The 26039-nt window shown below is 45.9% G+C and overlaps 1 protein-coding gene across 3 annotated transcripts; it reads left to right on the top strand.

Moving 5' to 3' along the window:
- The first annotated feature begins 7888 nt into the window (after positions 1 to 7888).
- Positions 7889 to 25838, top strand: hic1 (hypermethylated in cancer 1). 3 transcript variants are annotated; one of them, XM_012825236.2, is made up of 2 exons: positions 7889 to 8481; positions 16224 to 25838. In XM_012825236.2, exon 2 carries the CDS (start codon positions 16241 to 16243, stop codon positions 18434 to 18436), a length of 2196 nt encoding a protein of 731 aa, XP_012680690.2. In that variant the 5' UTR covers positions 7889 to 8481; positions 16224 to 16240; the 3' UTR covers positions 18437 to 25838. The 3 variants fall into 3 exon arrangements, with proteins under 3 accessions (XP_012680690.2, XP_012680689.2, XP_031429076.1); XM_012825235.2 differs by having other exon boundaries at positions 7889 to 10346; XM_031573216.1 differs by lacking the exon at positions 7889 to 8481 and adding an exon at positions 10364 to 10637.
- The last annotated feature ends 201 nt before the right edge of the window (positions 25839 to 26039 follow it).

Genomic DNA, 26039 nt, shown 5'->3' with positions numbered 1-26039 from the left:
TCAAGCGAAAATGTTTCAGGCTTCACATGAAGCATGTGTTGGGTGAAGAAACCGCATCTAAACAAGCGCGAGTAAATAGTTGTCTGAGTGTGTTTTAATTCATACTTTCTGCTCGGGCCCAAACCTCACGGTGGGAGACGATCCGCCACAGCTATGTCAAACCAAGGGGGGAGTGGGGTCCGGCCGTCCACTATCAGCGTTTATGAGCTCACAGGAGACACAGAGGGGGAAGTGTCCCGGCTGACTTATTGTCCTACATACACACACACACACACTCACTGATGTCTGTAGCCGTGTGCTACTCCCTAGCACCCAAACTTATAGCTCTCCGCGGTTGAAACCGTGTGGGGGGGGGGGGGCAGTACTGTGCGCCTGCACTTCTCACTGGCTGGGTCTGCTGCTCTCTCTCTCTCTCTCCTCCACCTCGCCCTCTCCCCGGTGGTCCGGTCCGACCCGAAGCCCCCTTTTCACCACCATTCAGGCTCACACGCAGAGAGCACGACCTTGCTGTTGTTTTCTCTCCGGATCCCAAAAGCTTTACAGTTATTTTCCCTCTCTCCTCTTTATCTCTCTCTCTCTCTCTCCTTCCCTCCCCCATTCCAACCCACACTCTTTTTTTCAGCTCTTCTGAGAAACAAATGATTTATGAATTGTAATATTTATCATAAAACAGGGCCCTAGCATGCTTGCAGCTACATGATTCATCCCTGGGCTGTGTTGGGACCGAACCACAGACGCATGCCAATATGTCTGGGAAAAGAGAAGGTGAAGATTCGAGCTGGGAGCGCAGAACACGATCCAAGAAAACAGGGGATCAAAAGTTCAATACGTACATTTTTTGGGGGAGAGATCTTACTGTGAATTTGATTACTGTGGAAAAAGTCAAAATAATGATAAAACAATCGCACAAGGGTAATACTTCTTTATTGCCTGGGGCTGAGCTCGGAGCTCTGGACAGTTTAGTTAAAGGCACTCAATTTATTTTCTGCTTCTTTTTTTTCCGAACGTGTGTTGCACTGGGGGCACTGAACGGAGATGTGTTAAACACATCTTGTTTAAAGCTGAAGGGGTGTGGTGTGCCTGGCCAAATGTTCGTAATCTACAGGGGAAATTCAATCCTCCCGCTCCAGAGTTTGTCAACTTTAAGGACCAGATGCATAGGTCTCTCTCTCCCGCCCGCCAGTCATCTGACATCTCTCCCAGCCAGGTTTCTGCGCCGAGACGCTAACACTTTTGAACAAATGTGAGAAACAAAAGGAGCTATATCAAATAGGTAAAAAAGGCAATCTTTCGCTCTTTCTCTGCTTGAGAGGGGGCTTGTGATGTTGTGGTGCCTGTCATGTTCAGAAGGAGTTAACGCTGTGACTCTGGGCTGTTTGGATCAGGAACGTCCTGCGGTTCCTGCTGCCACCACACTCGGCTGGCTCCCATTGAAGATATAATGGGTGAGAGAGTTTTCCGTTGGATGCGGATGAAGAGTGGGGAGGGAGGGAGTCAGCGGGGGAGAGAGAGGGGTGGCAGAGGAAGATGAAGAGAGAGAGAGAGAGTGAGCGAGCGACTGAGAGATAAGAGAAGACACCACAGAGTGTCTGCATCCGACAGGCTCACACTTGGAAGGGGAAAGGGAAATCAGAGTGATCTGGAGATGAGGAGTAAGGCATATCAAGACCAAGTGAAGAAGTTGGAGAGAAGAAGTTGGGGGGGGGGGGGGGGTTAGAGAGAGGGAGGGAGAGGAAGAGAGGGAACTGCAGCAGTGTGGGCGAGGGAGATGTGGAGCGAGAGTGGCTGGCGTTTATGGATAGCAGATGTGGCGCTGTGGGGTTTTGGCAGGGGCCGAGCGCCTGGGTCCCACACCGGCTGGGTGGCACCGGGGTGATGGGGAGGTCAGCGCACCGCAGCACACAGCCCATAAAACACAGAGAGAGAAGGAGAGAGGGAGAGAGGGATGGAGGGAGGGGTGCAAAGGGAGGAGGATCTCTCAAAGGGCCGCCAGCCTGGGATGAGGGGCCACGGGGCCCGGCTATCAGCACATGCAGAGGCCCTGGCGTTTCCAGGTGCCATACACAAACACTCACACTCTCACACACACCATGGAACGGCCTTTAAAACAGCAAAGGAAAAATATTAAAAACACACTCAATGATGCCTGGAATGCTTTGAATTACTAATATCTGTAATGATTCTGTTTTTTTTTTCATATGGGACCAACATTTGCATTTCATCAGAGGATGATCTATTGTTTAAATGAGTAAGGTTGTTGTCTTTGGGTTTGCTCTGGGTACATACCAACACTTAATTTAATGACTGCATCTCCGAGTTCAACTGGTGGTGATTCACCCGGTCCCTTAGTCTAATCAAACATCCTGCTAATTTCCTTTTAAAACAGCCCTGCGCAGCCCACCGAGTCTCTTCCATTATCTTTCTCTCTCCTGTTCTCTCTCTCCCCCTTTCTCTCTGTCTCAGTCTCTCTCCTTCTCTTCCCCGTCCTTCTCTGTTCTTCCCCCCTTTCTCTCCCCCCTTACCCTGGTCCTGACTCTTTGGTTCCTGGGGCCTGGCCAAGGCGTGTGTCCCTGGAGGAGTCAGCAAGGAGATGGAGAGAGAGAGAGAGAGAGAGAGAGAGAGAGAGAGAGAGAGAGAGAGAGAGAGAAAGGGGGCAGTCAGGGGGCTGAGAGACGGGCTCCAAAACCACAGCTGCGGCAGCCTTTCCCTTCCCTTCCCTTCTCCACTCTTTTCTCTTCTGCCTTCACTTCACTTCGCAAGAAACTGGCCTGGCACACTCCCCAGCTCTGCCATTAATCAGGGTGAAAAAGAGAGGGAGAGAGGGAGAGAGAGAGAGAGAGAAAGAAGGAGAAAGAAGGAGAGAGAGGGGGAGAGGTGTAGTTTGTGTGCGTATGTGTATATGTGTTTACGTGTGTGTATGCGCTGTGCGTTTGTGTGTGTGTGTGTGTGTATGTGTGTGTGTGTGTGTGTGCTGATAGAGAGCTGGCGGGGAATGGGTGTGGGGTGGTGGCGGCGGGGTGGTGGTGGTATGGAGACCAGGACCTCCCAACAAAACTGAAGAGTTCACCCAGCGAGCGCAGAAGGGAGGGAGGGAGGCTGACAGACAAAAAGCCTGGTGCACAGATTGTGACTTGTCAGTGAGGGAGAATAAGAGGATGAGAGAGACGCAAATTGGAGCGAGCACAAAGATAGGGAGAGAGGGGGATAGACGGATGCAGAGAGAGAGGGAGGAAAAGAGAGAGAGAGAGAGAGAGAGAGAGAGAGAGAGAGGGCAGAGGAAATGGACCCAACGTGGGCAGAGGGGAAAAAAAGTTCCAAGATTCCAACTTTCTGTCTATCACAGCATGCATAAACATGGAAAAATCCCATGGTTCAGTACAAACAGATGTAAAGTATGCACTTCATTCTCATTAGGACAGCGCAGCGAGCGCCTATATCTTTATCCCAGATGCCAGTCCAAAGGCTGAACTCACAGCCAGCGTTGTGTTCCGGTTCAGTGTTCGACTCGCTGACCAGCCGTGTTACTCGCCCATGAGCTCAAATGGCCAGTGTGTTTACCCATTGGTGTTCCTCCACCAGAACCACCGCGGTCGGATTCACTGACAGCCTTAATCCGCCTATCTCTATATCATTACATCAAAATCAAATGAAAATGCTTGTCAACACGTGTCTCAAGTTCTAATCCTATTAGTGTTGAGTCAAAACTACTCAGGGGGTGATGGAGAGGAGACCGTAATAGATGAAGGCACTTTACACAGGAGAGGGTGGACAAACACACACACACACACACACACACAAGTTTGAAGTGTGTGAAGGGATGTGAGCGAATGTTCGACTACCAAGAAAACACAGACATGTCCATGGGTCCGCCGTGGGGACAGTTCTCTGAAGCAGAGCAGTTCACACAGAGTCCACTCCAGACCTCCCCTCGTTCTCTCCGTCTCTCCGTCTCTCCGTCTCTCTGTGTTTCTCTCTCCCCTCCATGCCCCCCCCCCCCCCTCCTTTCACCCACCCACTCTCTCTTCCTCTTGATTATCCAGGTGGGACTGAGGGCTGAAAAACCCTATCCCCTTCCAACCTGCATCTGCCCCCCCATCCCACCCCACCTCCACAACCCTCCCCCCCTGCCCCAACGGGCCCCCCGGCATGCCTGTGTGCTGACATCACTGAGCGGAGGGCTGGCAGTCCGCTCTCTCTCTCTCTCTCTCTCCCTGTGCTCCCTCCTCTCTTCCCTTTTGCTCTCCCTCTCCCGGCTTCCTGCCCCCATGATGTCACGCGCCATATGGTTTTCAGCGAGAATCAAGCCGGAAAAGAGATTTAGCTGGTGGAAGGCAGAGGAGAGAAAAGGAGGAGGTTTTTCTGGAGGGTGGAGGTGTGTGTGGGTGGGTGGAGGTGAGGGGGGGAGTGTGTGTAGGACATGGAAAACAAAAGGCTGCTCTTCCCCCCGGTATGTGTGCATGTGTGAGGTGTGTGTTTATAGTTGTAGTGTGAGGTGTATTTATGTGTATTAGAGAGGGGTGGTTGTGTGTGTGTGTGTGTGTGTGTGTGTGTGTGTGTGTGTGTGTGTGTGTATGTGTGTCTGTATTACTATGTGTGCATGCTGATGTGGGAGGTGTGTATGTATGTGTGTGGACCTCTGTGAGGCCGGCGTGTGTGTGTGGGGGGGGTGTGTGTGTGCTTTGTGTGTGTGTGGAGGCTAATGAGGAGAGAGCAGAGAGCAGAGACCACTCAGCGGACAGCCATGTGCTTCACACATGCCCCACTGCCTGCCTGCCCCACTGCCTGCCTGCCTGCCTGGCCTGCTCTACCTCAGCAGGAGTGAGACGGGGGTTTCCCAGCGCCATCACCACCACCGGCCCGATGCCGCCCCAGCAGGACCCTGCCTTCAGCAAGGCCACAGGGGCCACAGGGGCCACAGGCTGAGGGCCCACAGCTGGGCATGGTGGCCACAAGTTCACGACTTTCCCATGATTCACTCCGGTACCTGTGCTGCCTCACAACAGGAGGCCAAACAGTTCAGAGCTCTGCGGTCTCTGTTCTCAAAAGAAACTTCTTTCTCATTTAGTTTCAAGAAGGAAAACGTTTCAATCAAACAGGCTTCTCGCTCGTGACCATGCCAACCTACACCACTCTATCGTGGCTGATCTCCGAGAGAAGGAGTACAAAAACACAATGCAAAAATTCCAGCTGATTGTTGTTGAGATTTTTTTTTTGTCAATAGAACTCGATCTTGAACTCTTGAACAAATCAGACATCTGGCAGCAATAGAGATACGCATGATTTCCAAAGGCGCTTGAAGGAAATGCTCTGAGTCCAAGTCATACCACTGCGCATTGCATCTGGCAACAAAATATTCGCTGGTATTGCTTGCACCATGTACCTTTCGCTCTGCAGTCCCACCTGTGGAATTGCTTTGAGAGCCATTAAAATCCCATTTATATCATGCGATCAATCATGCGTCCTTCTAATCTGGCCTCCATGTTGGGGGGGGGGGGGGGGGGGGGGGTTGCTCAACACCACTACAGGAAAGAGCTGGGAGCCCACGCCAAGCGCCTCACAAAAGCCCAGCGCATGCAAATGACCTCCCTTGCATGCCTCTCCACTAAAACTGTCTCAAAGCATCTCATTAAAGTGAATTAGAGAGGGTGTGCGTAAATGTTGGGCCTACCGCTCAATTTCTGGTGAGATGTTGGTTCTCAGGGGGTGTGTCTGGCATGAGATGGATGGTGATCTTGCATGTGGTGATTTTCAGTGGCCGTACCCACAAAGAGGGAGAGAGTGCTCATCTGCCCCGGGGCCACGGAGACAGAGGGACAGGGGACAGGGGACAGGGGACAGGGACGGAGACCGGGGGGTGAGGAGGGGAGGTGGGGTGGGGGTTGGTTGTCTGCACATGGGTGCAAACGGAGCAGCCACCAGCCAGCCGCTTGTTTTATGTTCCCATGCAGCACTGTCTTGACTTCAGGCCACCTGCCAGACAAATAATGGCTCAATAATAACTTGATTGGATTGCTATTAGTCACACGGAGCACAGATTGAAATGAGACACTTTGGGCCTCTGAGCCCTATTGACCTCACTGACCACCCCCCCATGCAAACATTCACTGCCAGCGACCCCCCCCCCCCCCCCCCAACACACACACACACACACACACACACATTTCAAACATTCATCACATTCAAAGCATGTGGCAAAGAGGCAACACTCTCAACTCTCTGTCTCTCTCGTTTGCACACACGCACACACACACACACACTCACACACACACACACATAAAAAGACATAAACATGTGCACAAACACACAGACAGAGACACACAAACAAAATGAGCGAGGGAGGTAGGTAATTTAGGAGGTGGCAGCCGAGCGCTAACTGCCTGCGGCTGTGTGGAGCTCCAGTGGGCCTGCCTGCCTTATCTCCTACCTCTGCTTCCCAGCCCCGAGCCTGGAGGAAGTGGCTCCGCGTCCTCTGGTTTGTGTTGCAGTGCAACTCGCACTCTCAGCCAACCTAATTCAATCACCTTTCCACGCCAGCCGTTCTGGAGGCTCTCTGTAGAAGGCTACGTGCCGCCGGTTCATTAGGAGTTCAGCGGTTCAGATTTGCCTTGTGCTCAGTTCTGCATTCTGGCAAGTCCTAGGTGAGGTTCTGAGCTGGCCTCCACAGAGGGAAAGATGTCGGAGATAAAGGCCGACTGAGAGTGTGGTGTGCTCAAGCCTGCTTCAGAGACTATGCCTAGGTGCCACCTTCACCACTCACTCATTTAAAGTCACAATAAAACAACCACAGCCAATTATACATTTTTACATATTTGTTCTATGAAACATCTGTAATCTGTCCGTATAACTGTCCAATAGCCTTCAATATTTGTATGGATAAGTAATTTACTCGTATTTTAATGGCACCAAGGTCACGTAAATAATTGCTGGCATGGATTTGAACATTCTCCAGGCCCATTGTGAGCTATCTTTACACATCACTTCCTGAACGTGGTGGACGAGGGCAGATGTGTGAAAAGCATGACATATTTAATTGAACATCAGAGAGGGAATTGACTGTAAAAACAGCTGGGTGCCGGTAGGCCCCGGTGTCTTCAGCGGCCCAAGCAGATCTACCTACCTCTGTTTGTGAGGTTATCAGCAGTTCATCGAGAGAAACTGGAAGTGAAAGACAATACCGCCCTCCACTAAAGCTGGACTCCTCTGCCTTTGACCACCATAATGAAAGAGCAGCATCTAGAACTTTAGTAATTTGAAGGGGAAGACCTTGGAACAGGAGTTTGTCAGCTGTTGTTGCACTTCAGAGACAGGAGGGCAGGCACAGACATGGACCGGCTCCTGCCAGGTGAGTACCCCTCTCTCTCTCCCTTTCTCGCTCTCTCTCAATAACACTTTTTTTATCTCAGTGCAGTGCAACTCCTGTCTTCAGTATAGGTTGGGGGTGGAATGGGGTGGGGTGAGCAGCTCATAAAACAACTTCAGACCGCAATGCTCTGATAGTATCTAATTTAGGAGAATTAGTAGACCCTGTGAAGTGCCGTGGATTGTGCCTGTGCTGTAAAAACTCTGAGGACCGAGTTCCGGGGTGAACAGGGCCAGTAAGACTTCTTCAGTGCAGGCCTATCTGACATAACTATTGCATCTGGAACTATTATCTTGTCTGAAAGTCTATTCATCACTATTCATTGTGTACTTGTGCCCTGTATTAATCAAAGGCATCTACAAGCAATACATGGTCCAGTCATAAAGGAAATATGAAGGGAAAAAATTATTCCAAAATATTAGTTTACTAGTAATTTCTATTTTATTGTTTTTAACCTTTTTGAATATATATTATTTTAGATGACTTGTATATTTTATGAAATCAAACTTAGTTCTATTCAGTTGGCAATACTTTCATTTCGTTTTGTATGAGTTTGAGACTTTGAGACTGGAGAATATCTTTGCTCCACTTGCATATGCTGATTCCCTCGATACAAGGATTTACAATTTGTGATTAAAGGGAGATGTCGAATATAACGCACAAATGAATAACTTTCGAAAGTAGAGCATTTATGTATCTAATATCTAATTCCACATACCAGGTAAATGAGTAGTTTGCAAGTGAAATACTTAATGAGAGAGGTTTAAATGTGGCGTCGTCATACTTACTTCAATCAAACCAACTCGTTGGTCTAATCTCAACCGATGGGTGTCGCTGCACGCGCGCCCACCAGGTCAAATTTTACCCAAATTTTGATCGAAGTCAGGCTAAATCTGAAGAGGTGTCTAATACACTATTGCACGTGAGGAATAAAAAGTCTGTGTCTGGAAACGAGGGAAGCCAGGGATTGTAGTAAAGGAAAGAGGGAAACGCGGAACAACTAGGTAAACGCTCCCGAAGCTGACCTCTTGGAGAGGGAATTTTGACACCGGGAAGTCTGGATGGGGGAAACCCACGGAGGGAAACTCTACTACGGAGAGAACATCAGACATGAATCCGAGGTGGGTTGATGACCGTAAACCAAGACAAGCGATGCTTCATATGAAAACGAAGCCCGGTGCTGTGTTAGTATTTATAGGGATTACATGTGGCTTCATTGAATATGCTTCCTTATCTATTTATTGAGCTATTAGCATTGTGTGCGTTGGTGTTTTGACAGCTGGCATGGTTTAAATGCGAAAGAAAAGGGAATGGGCAAATTCTTCCATTATAACACTCTCATAACAGGTTCCTTCAACATGCCAATAAGAAAATGTATTTTAAATAGGTAGAGTAGGTTTTGTAAGGTGTTTTTTCAGTCTTGACACCCTACGCGATACGAGTGTCAATTCTTCAAAACTCCTGTGCTGTTATCTCAGTCAGATGCTGGTGATAGAGCACTAGCTGAAACAGGTCTTTGATGGCTCATATATTAGGAAAATGACGAACGCAGATTTTTATTTAAAAGATCAAAACCTGCGATTCTGAATAGTGTGTCCCATTTGCGTTTATTTCTGTTTATTATAAATATTTTTGTATAAATATTTGATAAATGCTGCATCTTCATTACGTAGGAGCATACCCTGTGTAAATGCGCAACATGTTTACATTCACAGTTTAGTCTAAATAATCAACAACAATAAACGATTTATTTCAGAGAACAGGACCGTATTCTTCAATTGTGTTAATTGTAAAGTTTAATAGAAACATATGTAAAATAATGAAATGTGAAGTTGTCAATGCGATGGTTTTGTTCAATAGGCTAGGGCAATAAGAATCTCATACAGAGATTATGAGGAGGCCCGACATGATCCAGTATTCATAAAGTTATTGATCAAATATAAGTGGATTACGGTCATCGCAATTAAACTGCATTCGTTGCTGCTCCCATACTGGTTGTACCATTATGGCATCAAACTGGGCTTTGTCGTTTTTTTTGCCCTCACCTCTGTAGGTAAAAGTGAAGGCGGACCATGCCAATATGAAGAAAATGTGAAGAACCATTAGTACACGTCAGTGTTCTAGAGTAGTTTGTTTGAGGCTACGTTTTATGCAGAGTCCAAGTAGGCCCTGTTATTCAAGGAACAGAGAAGAGTACATTCACTGAACTATGGATGTAACGCAGGTACACGTTAAGGTCCTACAGCATCGTTTGACGTCCCCAACATGATTTCGAGTGGTAGGCTATTCAAGCATAGACTTATATGAAACGCGTTTAAGTTTTTCATAATGCTGTACATAAAACAAAACCAAAAATCCCGAGTAGTCTACAGGAGAGCACTCATCTCTCCGCGTCTGTCGACCTGCGGTTGTATTAAAGAGCATATTAATAATATTGAACCGCATGGTTCTTGTGATATACAATAAAATGCCTGTCTCTTTAAGACCAACCCGCGATGTGTTGCGAAGTTCAAGTTGGGGTCACTTGAAGTTCCTGCCCTCGATTTTACCTTTTCGTTTTATTATAGACTGACATCACACGGGGCGCTAAAACACTTACGCCGCATAAAGGTCCCATTATCATCTCCCTGCGCGTTATTGCCTAGATGTAAAAATAGCCAAGGAAATTACGAAAATAAAAAATCGAAGGAAACTGATGCTGGACTAAGCACGTATTTTTTACAGGAGGGGTGAGAGAGACAGAAAGGGATAGGAAGGGAGGGTGGAGAGAGAGAGAGCGAGAGAGAGAGAGGGAGGAGGGGAGGGCGAGTAAAGAAATTCATAGCAATTAATAATAAAAAAGAGTTGGCAGTCGTGCTTGGAAAACTGGCATGGTTTTTGGAGGCTGGCAGTTCAAAGTTGAAACGTCAGAAATGACTCCAGAAGTCTGTTGAGATGATCATTAAGGGAGACTTAGATCGGATGGCAGAAGAGCTCGGGCATCCAGGTAACTTCACTATATCGCCTTTTGATTAAATGCTTAGTACAATCAGGGATCAATGTGTTAACAATAGTTAACCCATTTTGCTGAATTAACTTTTGGCAAAAATACATTATGACCACTCTACATCTTGACTCTTTTCTGGTAATGATACAATCGCTGTCGCTACGTGATCAGTTATAGGCTGAGCATAATCGTTAACTTATGTTATCACTCACCGTATCTTAAATAGGCTCCTTTTTGACTTTTCACTCGGAACGTTGTCCAACATAGGCAGCTATAAACTCTCTTAACAAGGTAAGTTTGTAATTTGATTACTTCGGTTAAGAAATGTCCTGTCGGTGGACAGTAATTTTGTGTTTAGAAGACACACAGGAGCATTGTATAGATTCGAGCTGTCTCCTGAAGTGTAGCGGTTGATGTGGTCTCAGACATAACCCACTGTCGCTGCCGGGTCACATCTTACATGGGACTTAATTAAGAATACGCGCAGTTTCGCATGCATGCTGTATCATTTTAGAGACGATGTCTGCCTCCGATGTAGACTCGTCCTCCCGGACTCTGTTGGCTTACATTTTGAATATTTAAATTGAATTGACAATTGCATGTCAGTCGCACTACACAAACCTCTGTTACGTTTTTAATCCTGCGTGCCTGTGAGAAATGTTATATATATATGACAGAAATCATTTGAATTTTTGGGCCTTTGGTGAGGTTAATGTCTAATAAGTATGCTGACACTTGAAGGAGATATGTAATTCTTTTAAGGTCGAAATCGTTTTAAATTTACATTACGTGTTTGTTTCATTATATTATGCTTTGCATTCACAAGCCATACATAAGGTAGAATTTTAAACATTTTAAAATATGTCTGCAACTATTTGCAAAGAGAAATTAAAAGTTTACGGCCATCTTGAGAATTTTACAATATCAAAATAAAGAAAACAGGAAGGGGGCCATTGTTTCAATGATCATACATAATGACACATAAATTCATTGTTCATTTTCCTATGGATGTGTATCATGTTAAACATAAGGTAAACATACACTCTTAAAATGCAGAATAAGGTAGCTTACATTTTGAAAATATCTTACATTTTCATACACATGCTTCTGGCTCGCAGCTTGGTTTTACTATGAACACAAAGACCAGTGCTTTGCAGTTAAGCGTCCTCGCACCAAGACAATAGAACCTCGCTTATTTATGTATAGCATCATTATCTTAAAACAGAGTTGTAATTGTTATCAAGTAGGCTAAAATAGGTGTTGTCCAGAAGAAAATGAAAGGGGTCCATAAATCACTATTACATGCCTCTATTTAAGTGACAAATAGTTGGGTGATTATAAGTGTTTTGTCAGTTTTTTAAATATTCATCACATTCCGGGCCAAGAGGCCGCTTAACGGGGCTTGCAAGCCTTTTCCTCCCGGCGGGATTTATGAATGAAAATCCAGGGTTATGGATGCTTAAAGGGATGGGAACGGTGCTCCTGAGTTTCTGGGGTCTACTGAGAAAGCAAACGGTTATCCGCAATACAGTGAGCAAAAGTAACTTATGTTGAAGCGCAACAAAAATATCAGTATACTGTTTTTACACAATTGCACTGTTGTGGTTGACATATGGGGGAGAGAGGTGTCGAAAGCTCAGGATATTAAAACCTTAAAAGTTTTTTTTTGTCTTTTCTGTTAAGACTCTGCTCACCATATGGCCTGTCTTTGTTCAGAGAGCTCAAGTGGTTTTCATTAAATAAGGTTTCATGCTCAACTATTCTTTTACATCCCATTCACAAAAATATCATGCTATGTAGCCAGGGGCTACTTATATACTGACTGCAGCCAAAGCGGATATGTAGACGGTGCGCTTTCACAATTTCTTTTCTGTAAGCATGACAAGGCTACGCCCCTAAACAAAGAGTGACAAAAGTAATGACATTAGTTATGCAAACAAATCATACTACTATTTCAAGGGTTTCGACGTAATGCGCAGTGACACTGATTTATAGGGATATGAGACTAAACTCAAACTTCTTCAAGTGACTGAATGCCAGTAACCTTAAGGCCACTATGCGAATGCCATTTCCCTATATGCTACGCATAAGTATTGACTAGCTTTAAAGTTCAGCCATAAGTGTTCTGTTAACATTGGAATGTACCAAACTATTTACTCGTTTATTTAAGTCCATATAATTCGTTCGTGGTAATACAAACTTTAAAAGTAAGATAGGCCCGTCTGGGTATTTTTGTCAGTCTTAACACAGTGGCACCAAAGCTATTGTTACCCTCTAATGTAACGTCTTAATGAAATTCATTCAGTATAATGTGTTCGACGAGTCACTAAATGCTACCCCCAAACCCCGTGAGGGAGTGCATATTTCGAATATGAATATAACAAACTGAGGGCGGAGATAGAGGAAGTGAAGAGGGTGTTCTTTGCGCAGTGCAGACCCCCTCAGTCTAAACCAGGTCTTAACCCCAAACCAGCAAAGTGACAACACAGACAAAACACAGGGATAATGAATACCAAACTGTCTAAAATGTGACTGGGACTGTATTAAGGAGTCGCAGTTGCACACCAAATATAGCAAGTCCATAATCATATGTGCCCATGGAAATAAGTCATTCTTTCGCTGGAAGTAAAAGTAAAATATAGATAAACATGTGGATTTATAGGGTGAGTGTATAGCCATTAAGGGAAAACGCTATCTATGACAGCCTTTGGTGCTTGAGAGAATGTAGGCGATGTGTCGTGCGTTAGAACATTGTTACCCATGCTACCTTACTGTGACCAAATGGCAAGACAAAATGCACATTTCTGAGTGAATGACACACTTTGACTTAAGACTTTTATTTAAGGGACAAACACAATTGAGGTCACCAGCCAAGTGTTAGGTACCTTAAGGGGGTTGAAATGTATTTATTAATTTATTTGATAATGTGTTTATCATCTGAGAGAAAATACATTGACGTCCCTTGCGTAAAGGTATGCCCAAATAATTTACGTCTGATGGACGAATTGTTACGATTGTTAAGACTAAAAACTGTGTGTGTAGTTATTTAGGCACATTATGGGTGAACAAAGTCGTAAACTCCTCATTATCACAAGTTGTAAAACGTTAAAAGCTCCTTGGGACGTCCGAGAGGATATGATTGTTTACGCATGATATCAAACAACGATTTTAAACATGATTTACTTCTGTTACCACTTCCGTCGTTTTGCTCTACTCTTTGAAGGTTCAAGACGCTCGGTGAACTATAGGAGATGCCGCTGTCAGGGGCAGAACAAGCACAAGGGCACATTCCATCCAACTCTTTGTTTTTTCTTTACGCGCTTAGACTTTAAAAGTGCCTCGCTCGTGTTAAACACAATGGATTAATCAGGTGCTTAAAAACGATAACCATTAATTAATTAATTTAATCAGATTCATATTTTTTTATTCTTATTATGTTTCGGCGTTAACAATCTCATAGTCGATGATATCCAAGTGCAGACGCAGAAACGCAACCCTTTCACATACTGTGAATCTGCTCACACGACGCTGTTAGAAAAGCGACGAGCCATAGAAATCAGTGACACATCATCAGATACACGTGCCTCAAGAGTATACAGCTGCAGCATGGGGACCTTATGTCCTCAATCCAGTTATTAACGATGGCCTACAGATGAGAGAGACGGAAGAGGAGAAAATACCGAGGCATTCGTGTCTGGTAGTGATAAGGGCCGCTATATTTGGTAATACTTCTTCATAAGTGGCCTGTTTATATCGTCGTCCCTATGTCGGGCCGGCGTAAAAACAGGTGTTTGCTAATAGGAGGATCGTGTTAAAGAACCTGCTTCTGCATTTGGTGATAAAAAAAATGAAGGGATGAGGGGAAGCATTAACGTTATACGTTAATGTATCAATGTGCTTGTCTGCATACCACGTTCTTAATTCATGTAGAATTATTGCCTTGTTTGATGGTTGCGAATCCGCTCTCAGCTGCAGGCTCTACAGGTGCGCAGCTGGTACGAAGCTTGCTGGAAATCATGGTTAGCGCATAAAAAAAGCCTCAGGGATAACTATACTTTCTTCTTGGCTTTAATCCATGAAATGTTAGTAATATTTTTTTTTGTATTAATTATCATATTCGGTTAGTTATGCAGGAGGTTAATCTGACAAGATTGCAACGAGTTATATTGCATGTCTAATAAAAAAACACAACTAATCATTTATTTAAGTGTGTAATTTGTCCGTGAAACCTGTTCTGTTCATTTTTTTTGTGCACAACACTACACCTCACGAAAAGAGTTGTGGTTGTTTGCTCTGTGGAAAACCACCTTCGTTTATAAAAACGTCTGGAGACGCTGACGGTTAAAAGGCGATCCACCCTTTTCAAAAAACAGAACTTGGTTTCTCTCAGTCGTTAGGAAGAAAAGACGCCTCCTTAAAGGTGGACTGCTGGTTAGCCAACATGAGGCTTTATTTCAGCAATGACATATGTGTCAAATGTGCCTTAACGTCCTGGAAACGTCAATCATAAATGTTCCACATTATATTCATATGTGATTACACAAAATGATGATTACCATCCCAAATCCTAAATTGTTCCCATCAAATGTGTTGCAAATGATCACTGGTGACTGTGCCGATTATTTTTCAGATTCATTATGAATCTGTAAGTGAAAATCAAAGGGGAAGTCTTGTAATATTAAGGAAAGCTTTTGTTTTAATAAAACATCAATCACGAGGCTGAACTGTGAGTTCAGCAAGTCTTTCTGTGCATGGTGGCTAATTAAATTGCAGCGTGTAAATACAGACTTCCTTATTCCTCCAAGGGAGCTTATACTCAGTGAAATAAACAAAAAGTGGATGAACTGATGTCGGGCTGACTATCATCGGACTTATTTATTTAGCCGCTTGTTTCCCATCTGTGAAACCAAGTCCCGAGGGATCTTAACTGTTTCATCTAATATGTCAAGTATCTCTGCTCAGTTTGAACAACACAGCCTGAAGTTTGGACCATTCATTACTTTTACAAAAGACGGTCTTCACTTCAAAAAAAAAAAAAAAAACTTTAACTTTTCAAAGAGTTTTTCTTTAGTTTGTGGCTATTGTCAGTGTTCTTGCGGTGTCAGTGGTTGTGTACGTTGAAGTCTTGAGTTCATTTTCAAGTCAAACTGTAAAAGCTTCTCTCTTTCTCTCGCTTTCTCTGTCTCTGATATGATTTACATTAAGTATGCTCCTCGTTCCTTATATGACTGAGTCGAAAGAGAGATGAATATCACATCTTTTTTTGGATGTATTTTTGTCTGCACAGGTTTATACCTGCTGTTCATCACACTTGCAAAGCGCTCAGACTGACTTTGTTTAAAGCTGCACACACCACCTCTGGAATGCTTTATCAGGAGGCCAGCAACATGAAAACACATTTATACTGGCATCTTTTTTTCCCCTCGTGCTCTTTCTCCCCTCGTGACATTCACCCTCGGTTTTGATTATGCAGACTGCAGTTCTCCATAATGACAAAACCATTACAGCTGACGATCAGCAAACAGTGCACCTTCACCAAAGTGTGTGTGCGTGCGTGTGTGTGAAACTTCTCTTTTGATTTCACACCAAAGGAAATAAATCAGCTGAGTTGTCAGATGTAAGAAAGGACGGAAATCAGTAGCCAAGAAGCATATGCAGAATTTGATCATTATCACACACATTTCAGGGACATGGTTCATTAAAACATAAAACATAAAAACATAAAATGGACTGAGCAATCTATCTGAGAGCGCTCTACATTCCTCATAGACATGTTATGCAATATCTGGTCATTCAATACTGCCTGAGGGGTTCATGTTAGAGGCTAAGACATTTTTCAGACCTGCCAAACAAGTTTCCATTTGTCTGCCCTTTTAGGTGGTGGTCTGAAGACGATGCTGGATGCCATGGAAGTCCCAAGTCATGCTAGGCACCTTCTCTTGCAACTCAACACACAGCGTACCAAGGGCTTTCTGTGTGATGTCATCATTGTGGTGCAGAACGCCTTATTCCGAGCTCACAAGAACATTCTAGCTGCCAGCAGCCTCTACCTGAAATCCCTGGTTGTCCATGACAACCTCATCAACTTGGACCATGAGATGGTGAGTCCAGGAGTCTTCCGGGTCATATTAGACTACATCTATACCGGACGCTTGAGCGAGGGGGACCCAGCCTCCCCCTCTGAGCCCAACATAGGGGCAGTGCTGGCGGCAGCTAACTACCTGCAGCTGCTGGACTTGGTGGCCCTATGCAAGAAAAAGCTGAAGAGAAATGGGAAGTACTCATCGCACCCCAGCGCAGGGTTTTTACCATACAAGTTGGGCAACAGTGAGATGGGCATAGGGGGTAGGGGAAGATTTCGGGTGCCCACGCCCGTCATCCAGCCCTGTTTTCCAGGGGCAATTGGGAACACCCACACGCCACGTGCGCCCCCTCTGGATGACCTGCCCCAGCATCTGTCCCGCCATGCCGGGGAGCTCTATGCGCCGATCTCCTCTCAGGGTCCCCAGGCTTACCCCGGCCTGCAGCAGGGCCTGCCACCCCAGTCAGGCCTGCGCCTCCCTCCCCCCGAGAGGAACTGCTCCCCCATCTACGGCCTGGACCTGTCCAAGAAGAGCCCCAACTCCCAGCACACCCTGTCCCACTCCCACCTGAGTCACCCACACCACCCAGATGAGGAGCACGGAGGCAGGGCGCACAGTGGCCGTGACAGCCCTCTGCTGGTATCCAACCACTCAGATAAGATGGAGACCAATGACCACTCGGGGCCCCTGACCCCCCACTCGCTCCCCCGCCTCAACCAGCCGCTGGCGCCCCACCTCCCCCACCTGCATCGCTCAGGCCCCCAGAACCAGGAGCCTTACCCCTGCCCCCCCAGCCCCGACACCCCGGGTGACAACAGCGATCGCAGCAGGGACAGGGGGAGCATCTACCGCTGGGTGAAGAACGAGCCGCTGTCCTACAACCCAGAGGACGAGGAAGAAGAAGAGGAAGATGATGAGGGGGAAGGGATGGAGAGAGACAAGGAGTCCCACCACCAGCACTTGAACGACCACAAGAGCAACGAGGCTGGGTACAGAGGGGGGGAGTGTGACGGGGAGGACGAGAAGAGCGGCTCGGGAAGTGAGGAGACAGGCAGTAGTGAAGGCCGGCCGTCGCCCCCCGGAGGCCTGGGAAGATACCACATGCCGTTCGAGCCGGAGAGCTTCGGGGACAACCTCTACGTGTGCATTCCCTGTGACAAGGGCTTCCCCAGCTCCGAGCAGCTCAACGCCCACGTGGAGACGCACACAGAGGAGGACCTCTACAGCAACTCCGAGCTGGGCAACGGTAATGGGAATGGCAAGGGCAACACCACTAGCAGCACCACCAATGGGCCTTCCAGCCTGAACAACTGCCTGTCATACCTGGAGAGCAAATCCGGCCAGACCCTGCCGGCGGTGGGCATGGGCGAGATGATCCGGCCCTACCGCTGCTCCTCCTGCGAGAAGTCCTACAAGGACCCGGCCACGCTGCGCCAGCATGAGAAGACCCACTGGTTGACACGTCCCTACCCGTGCAGCATCTGCGGCAAGAAGTTCACGCAGCGCGGCACCATGACGCGCCACATGCGCAGCCACCTGGGCCTCAAGCCGTTCGCCTGCGACGCGTGCGGCATGCGCTTCACCCGCCAGTACCGCCTCACCGAGCACATGCGCATCCACTCGGGCGAGAAACCCTACGAGTGCCAGGTGTGTGGCGGCAAGTTTGCCCAGCAGCGCAACCTGATCAGCCACATGAAGATGCACAGCTCTGGGGGCGCTGGCACCGGGCTGACCGCCGACGGCAAGCTCAAGATGGACTTTGCAGAGGGCATCTACCCGCTGACCAAGTACACAGCCGAGCACCTGGGGCTGAAGCAGGAGAAGGCCTCGGAACTGCTGGCACAGGCCTCACAGCACCTGCTGGACGTCAAGACCATAGAGAGCCTGTACCCACACCTGGGGCTCACACAGGACAAGTTGGATCTCATTAACCAGTCCCTGGCCCAGCCACCCCCGCCGCCTATCCCCGGGGAGTCTCGCACCATCGATCGCTACTCACCCAGCTAAAGAGGAAGCTGACGAGGGAAAAGAATGAAAGAAAAAAAGAAAAAAGCCTGCCAAGCTACAAGTCTCAGACGAGTCTACATTGGCATCGTTGGGGACGCCTTTCTGAAATACCGCCTACAGTATTTTTCAACTCCACTCACCTCAACTTCTTCTGAACCCTGCACCTCAGACATAGGAGGCCAAAGAACGCGTTGGCACCACCCAAAAAAACTAAAACTTGACTCCAATAAGTGCCTTTCCTTGCAGATTTTGCATCACATGCAGTTGAAAAAATTAAACTTCCTGAAAGGAGAACTGTTATTTATATACTGGTTTTAACCATGGACACACACATAACAGTGCAGTATTTATATGACAACAACTCTTTTTTAGCTAAGCCATCGAGCCAGAAAACAAAATTCAAAACCAAAAAAGATTGTTTTTATTTATTTTTTTTCTTTTGTATGTAAAGGAAAGCCAAAGAGAAAATTGTTCAAATGTTACAATTAGTGTTGCAACCATACCCTAAACCTGTGTACTTAGAGTTGTTAGTGTATATGTAAAATGAGGAAAAAAGCACATATGAACAAGAATCAGGGCTTCTGTCCAGGACTGAGAGGAAATTTGGACAAAAGAAAAAGCCAAACCTTTGGGATTTTACAGAAATCAAAAGACTGTATTTTTTTTTTTAAAGACTTGACGGAGTACTGGATTTTCTCCTGTACCTCACTTTCCATCTTTTGCCAGCTCTTCCAGTCAAAAGGGAGCAACAAACCGAAGAGAGTGTTTGTTCCAGCGTTTAGGTAATGTGATCTAAGCTTTGTTTTCTGCATTTGTTGCCCAGCCCTTCCAGCCGTTATGTGTAACAGCCCACAACAATAATAGTGCAATTATTTTACAAGCGGTGCCATAGCCTTTTGAACCCTTCAACTTTTTACATCTTATTGTTTAATTGCACTCCTGACAGAGAACCAAGTGCCTTTAAACTGTTTTTGAAAGAGTAGCTAGTACAACCCTGTGATCTCACAACTGGGAAATCATAGTGCATACCCTGATCATGACATAGTAATCCCCGTTCATGAATTTTAATCCATCTGCAGGGTTAGAGTAAGCATGGGCGTTGCCACAGGGGGGGGGGGTTGGGTAATATTTACAACGGGAGGCCACAGCCTTGCGATAGGCCTCAAGAGAGAGCCACTTAATCCATCTGTAAACCATGTCTGCACTGATCAATGACTGTCCAGGGTGACGAGATAAAAAAGCGATCCTGTTCAAAATCCGTCACACTATCTCGCGACGTACTGACAAACATGCTAAACAAGCGTTTTCAAACATTGGTCCAGGGGCAGCCTTTTAGTGGGCCATGTGATTGGCTGTGGAGGGTCCTCCCTGTGCTCCCTGGAGCATCTCCACGTGACCCCCCCTGTCTCAGCCAGTTGTCTCGCTGACATTGTCTGGTTGATGGGATGGTCTAGGGTCAAAACCAGCCCTCCTCAGCACGCTCTATAAGCTGATAATGTGACAGTCATCTGAACTGAGCTTATACGGAGTGCTCCCTCTGACGCTTGTGTGTGTGTGTGTGCGCGCATCTGTGTGTGTGTGTGTGTGTGTGTCTGTACGCGTGCATGCAGGCGTGGGGTTGAACAGCATCGCCCAGCTGCTCCACCAATTGTAATCCCTGTGAAATCAACAATTCTCCCTGACAATTTAGGACTGTCCGACCGGCGTGCTCCAGGATTTCATGCCTGTTCTTTGCTCTCTGTGATCTAATCCACTGTCCAGCCATCCAGATTTCCCCACTCCCTGATACTCGTCCATCTGTCAAGTGCAATAGTGGGGGCTGTCATATGAGAACAGAGTAGCAGTGACCCACACACACAGGCTGCATCAGCAACGCTCTTCCTCAAGCACCAGTAGGGTATGTAGTTGCAGGCATGTCTTGTTCAAGTTAGCGGGATCAAAACAGACTGTGCGTCCCCATATTTTTTAAAGACATTTATTGTAATCTTATTTCATGCTCAGCCCTATTAAATTGAAACCACTTTTTTTCGGGGGGTTTGGAGACTATGGCACACAAAAGCGTATCCCAAAGAGAATGCTGGCAATTTTGTTTTCTTTTTTTTTATTGTGATTGAAATATCGAGTGAGAAGGGAGTTTGTTGACCACTAGTGACAATTGCAACCTCAGTAGGTGAATGTGAAGACCAAAGCCATGAATGCACTGTGATTTAAAAAAAAATGTTAATGCATCTGAGTGCAAGCCTTACTCAGTAAAGACTGAGACCTGGTAACCAAAATGTGGGAAGGGCACCACAATATAACGCCTTAGTAGAATTCCGAGGGCTTTGATCTGTAGCATGTAAACATATCTTGGTGTTTTTTTTCTGTTACATTTGACTTTCACCAAAGCGAAGGGTAACTGGTGCGTACCTCAGGACGGATCCCTGTACGACATGGGGACGTGATGCTTAAGCAACACAGCAAGTTACTACACACATACACACACAGTAGGCATACACAAACACACTGCCTCTTTGGAGGGGACGCTTGTCCTTTGTAAACCTGTGGTTATTTCATGGTAATGAAAATGTTAATATGTGATATTAACGTGTTAACATGAATATGCAATTTTTCTGTCTTTTAAAAAAAAAAAAAAAACTTTCCTGAGGAGGTGTTATTTTGGACTTAATGTTGACGTTGTACATTTGTTGCCAATTATTCATCTCAATTTACCATAAACAAAGGACAGATACCTTTTCACGAATGCACTTAATGTCCACACACGCTTCTGCACCTGTAGGTACATTGCAATGTAGGCTAGGCCGCTGGAGCCACACACTCACACACACACCTCACCGCACCGTTGCTGCACACTGACATTTCTAGCTGTGATTATTCAAGTGCGTGCCATTTCAAGTGTTTCTCTCCTGAAATGGTAAATACTGTAGAAAAGTAGCAGAGCCTCTGGTTAAAAACATTCTGTTGACAATTTTCAGGAGGGGCTCCGGCACTAAAGATGACCTCTGCAAACAAATGAGAGAGATTAAGTTTAGAAGAGGTTGCATACACACACACAAAAACATATGAGCTCACTCACACACAAACACACACACACACAAACTATTATGCAGCCAGGGCATGTTAGGGATAAGAATTGTGGCTGTGTATTTCCCGACACTCTAAATCACACAGCTGGACCCTTGAGATCTCACCCACAGTTAATTTCACACCGCACATAAGAGCTGTCTGGGCACTGTGGTTTTGTTTTTATCAAAAAGAAACCAGAGCTTATATATAGAGCTTGAGTTGAGTAGGGCACAGACACAATATTACGACTATCAAAACATGAAATGAGCTGTGACCACAGGCATATTAAAACACACCAAGAGCTAGTCATAGAAACAAAAAGAAAAAAGGAGGGGAAAAAACACTGACTTCAATGGTGGGAATATAAATCTCCCCAACTCCATTTATCATTCATGAAGCAGCCCTCATTGGAAGTCTATCTTTCCCTTTTCCTTCTCAGTGTCAGACTAAACCAGAAAGGAGACCCCGAAAATCTCTCTGCCGCAGCTCCAAATCTGTGGAGGAAAGGGGGAGTGATATCCATTTCTGATGGTTTCAGCCTGGGACAGTCTCTGGAATGGTCCTGTGTGTGTGTGTGTGTGTGTGTCGTGAAGAAGGGTGAACATTTAATTTGTTTGTGTACACGAGCTGTTTCAGTATGGTGCGCCTGAGAGTCATCAGTTAATGCAAGCTTTGGGAATAGTGTCTGCGAAGGAGGAAGGCTGTGTGATGTTTTGGGGGTGGGGGACGGGGGGAGTGAACTCTTGGCTCAGTAGCGGCAGCAAGCAGGATGTGTGGTGTATTTCTGCTCGAAACTAGATAGGGAGATGCAGATAGCTAAAGTGGGAGTTAAACAGAGACAAAGAGAGAGAGAGAGAGAGGGAGAGGGAGAGGGAGAGAGAAGAGTGACAGTGAGAGGAGAGGAGAGAAGAGAGACTAGAAAGAGTTCAGCGGGTGGACCTTGGCTATGGAGGACTGGTCCAACTTCTAGTCCAGTCCTCTCCATTCAGACTAAAAGAGAGAGAGAGAACACAGAGCCATTCTTTTCTTTTCAACCTTGCTCATGCTTCTCTCTCTTCCTCATTCTGACCCAGGCAACAAGGGGTGACTGACATTTCACGGTGAGCCATTAACCCCCCCCCCCCCCCCCCTCCTTGCCTTTCTGGTCATCCTGGGTCATGGCAAGGGAAGCAAAATGACGGCAATAGAGAGAAGGGCTTATTCACTGCTAAATTGCAGTAAGCATAGTGTGGGGAGGTGTGCTTATTCAGTCCTGCTGGGTTATGTAGAGATTTCCCCTGACTTCCAAAGAAACCACAAATGGGAGCAGAGAGAGAGTGAGAGAGAGAGAGAAAGAGAGAAAGAGAGAGATGAGAAGGAAAAGATGAGAGGCAATGGTCTCCTGAGGTGTTTAGAGTATGCCAACTTATTTGTTGTTTCAACATACAATGCAGAAAAAGATTCCAAAAGGCTTGGTCAACAGACGAAGATTGACACAGACCTTGGCATTTAGAATGAACTATGACAAATAGAGGACAGCTATGCAGGAGGAAAGATGTATCAGCACGCCTACTGCTGTGGGAGTTTGAAGTATTTTTGTTTTCATAAACAGACATTTAAGGTCGTAATTTTAATTTTAATATTTGGTGACATAGTTATTTTGATAGTATATCACAGGTCATAGCCATGGGCAGTGGATATGTTTGAAAAGATATACTGATACAGTGTGTGTCGCAACGACATTCTCGGGACCCTTAACTGTTTATTAAGCATGTGGATGTTCAGATCTCATCTCAAGCTTTTCAAATAACTTTCTGAGAAACGCCTTATCATTAGCATCCTGCCACGCTCCATCACTCCAGGCTACACTGATAAGAGCAATCGAGCTGCTAAAGCTCGCCGCTTACTGGCCCAGGCACTTTGCTAGATGCTTGAATTGATGAGATAGTGGTAGATAACAGGGGCTCCGACTAAAGCAGAGAGATGTGAGCTCTAGCTCGCTGTTTGCAGCGGAGTTGGGTGTGTCTGAATGCACCTGACCGGCTCTGTTTCTTTGTCTTTCCCAGCTGCAGTTAGCCCAGGAAAGAGGGGGTGAGAGTGGGAGTGGAGGGGGGGGAGTTGACACTTTCAAGGGTCCTTATCACACCCAGCTGTTTCGCATTTAGTCATAAAGAGCGCGCCGTTCTGGAGAAATCATTGAATCATGATTTTATTCACTTCATGACTACTCAACTCCCTGGAACAGGATCCTTCGTTTTCATCGCTCCCTCTTCTTCATCCTGCTCACTCGCCTCCCCTCCTTCTCCCCTCTCTTGCTCTTCCCCTCCCTCTCTCTCTTCACTGGGTTTCCTCACAGAACTGTTCTCAATCACCCCCCTTCGGCTGATCCTCAACACCGACCACTCGCTCACAGCCCCAGCTCAAGACGAGGGCCCCAGCTGTTTTCATGCGGCAGAAGACAGTTGTCTAAATGTTTATGCGAATAACTGCTCTCTTTTCTTTGCGTGTCCGTCCACATCCACCGTCGCAAACTTTTCTGCGTGTTCTAATGCAGCAGGACACTAAGACGGGTCAAATAAACACCAGGCAAAGCTATTGTATCTGTATGCGATAAAGAAAAACACATCTTAAGATAAAACTAACGTCACTTCCAAAGTTTCTGTGAGGAAGATGCGAGGAGACAAATTGAAGACGCATTAGGTGATCATGCTAGTAAAGTGAAAGAGTAAATTGCACTAACCAGTTCTGTCTCATTCTGTTAAATGAGGATAGAGGGGAGCTAGCCCAGTGTAATAACTTGCTATTCTGCGCTTGGCATCATTTCAGGAAACAGCTCTGTCATTCACAGCTTGTCAGTCGGCACAATAGCATATCACTTTGACCCAGCTCTCTCTCAGCAGAGGAGCCATTTCTGTTTGGAACCGGAGCCCCCTGTTAGAGCGTTCCCTGAGTGGCATTAAGTTATGGCCTCGTAGCGGCTCAAATTTTCATTTACATTTCAGAGCCTGTGTCCTAAGCGTCCGTATCGTTTTACCAGGCCCGCAAATTATCACCCCATCTCGCCATGACAGGAACAAGCCCTCTTTGTGCTTCGCTAGATGGGGAGTCGTGGCTGCCGATGTCTTCTTCCGAGTGTTTAGCTTGGAGCGTCCGCGCCTCTGTCCCGGCTCCAGCGTTGAAACAGGCAAACCAAAGCGCTGATTAACCTACAAGATAGCATATATGCGTCTGTAAAGAAGTGGATGGATGACATACGCCTGTCTGCGAGGACTTTGTTTTGACTCGGCTACAGTTGTTTTTCTTCTCTCTTTTTTTTTGCGTCGTTATTGCTAAGTTTATGGTACTGCCCATCAGCTTTGAATTCAGTACAGTGTAGCCTATAGCCAAATACCAAAACAATGTGTAAAGAAGTAAAGGTGGCCACTACCACCACAACGTCTAACAAAATTTCAGAGTCGCTAGTCTGAGTACCTGATCCAATCTGTCACTGATAGTCACACATGGATGCACACACACACAGGCACCGCATCCGTGCGTACACCCACCCATCCACACACGCCCGGGCGCGCGCACACACACACACACACACACACACTCACAGCTGGACAGCAGACTACGTCGTCGCTGCACCCTGTTTCAGATTAGGTCAGATTTAATTACCCTATTCAACCCCTTTTGGAGTGTCGGTTCTGCTTTAAAAAGTCATTACTAAAGTAGAAGCAGCGGTACTGACGGACTGGTCCTAACATTCACACCGAGAGGCCCTCCAGAATGTCATTGAACTGTGCTGGGGCACACACAGACACACACACACACACACACACACACACACACACACACACACACACACATGCACTCAGTATTTAGAAAGGAACCAAATCACTCAGCAACGTTAACAGGGGAAATTCACAAAAAATATCACGCAGTACTGCCACATTTCTTTTAGGATTATATTTTTTTCCACCTTTCTTTTCTTAGTTTTGATGAATTCATTTCCTGCATAACACACAGCCACAAAAGTGCATTCTTGTGAGACTTAAGTGACTTAAACACAAAAATGGCAATAACAAAAAATGAACTTGTATTTTTCTACATTACAACCGTCAATATTGTTTTTTAAATTGCTTTTAGTGAAATGAATGTATTTATTGCATGTCAAGTTGTTTTATAAGATTTTTGTATAAATTTCAACTGTGGATTCTTAAAATTATTTCCTTTAATTCCACTGTCTTTATGAGTGATGTGGATCGGGCTTTTATTTGTTTTAAAAGCCATTGTGAAAAATGTCATGTTTTTGTCTATATCTACATTCTAAATCAACTTGGCAATAAAACAAATTGCATAATGGTTTCACAAATCTGGTCTCTCGCTTCCAATTCTATTGTCATCTTTGGCTGAGGGCAACTTGATTAATGGCAAACATCATGGACCGATTTCTCTTCTGTCACATGTTGCAAAAAGCACAACTGCCAGGAAACCATGAGAAGATTTTGATTCTGTTCTGTACAGGAATCCCTTGCTGTAGTCTGTGAGCGCTGCAGACGCATGAGAAGATTTT

Source organism: Clupea harengus, chromosome 9, assembly GCF_900700415.2.
Source record: "Clupea harengus chromosome 9, Ch_v2.0.2, whole genome shotgun sequence".
Lineage (NCBI taxonomy): Eukaryota > Metazoa > Chordata > Actinopteri > Clupeiformes > Clupeidae > Clupea > Clupea harengus.
Note: the sequence above shows the minus strand (reverse complement) of the source record. Positions and strands in the feature narration are given on the sequence as shown.

Bases quoted from the DNA above. Each gene is read 5' to 3' on its own strand.
- hic1 (XM_012825235.2), top strand. From the start codon at position 10,295: ATGATCATTAAGGGAGACTTAGATCGGATGGCAGAAGAGCTCGGGCAT. The intron at 10,347-16,223 runs GTAACTTCACTA...CTGCCCTTTTAG, and splicing joins AGAAGAGCTCGGGCATCCAG to GTGGTGGTCTGAAGACGATG.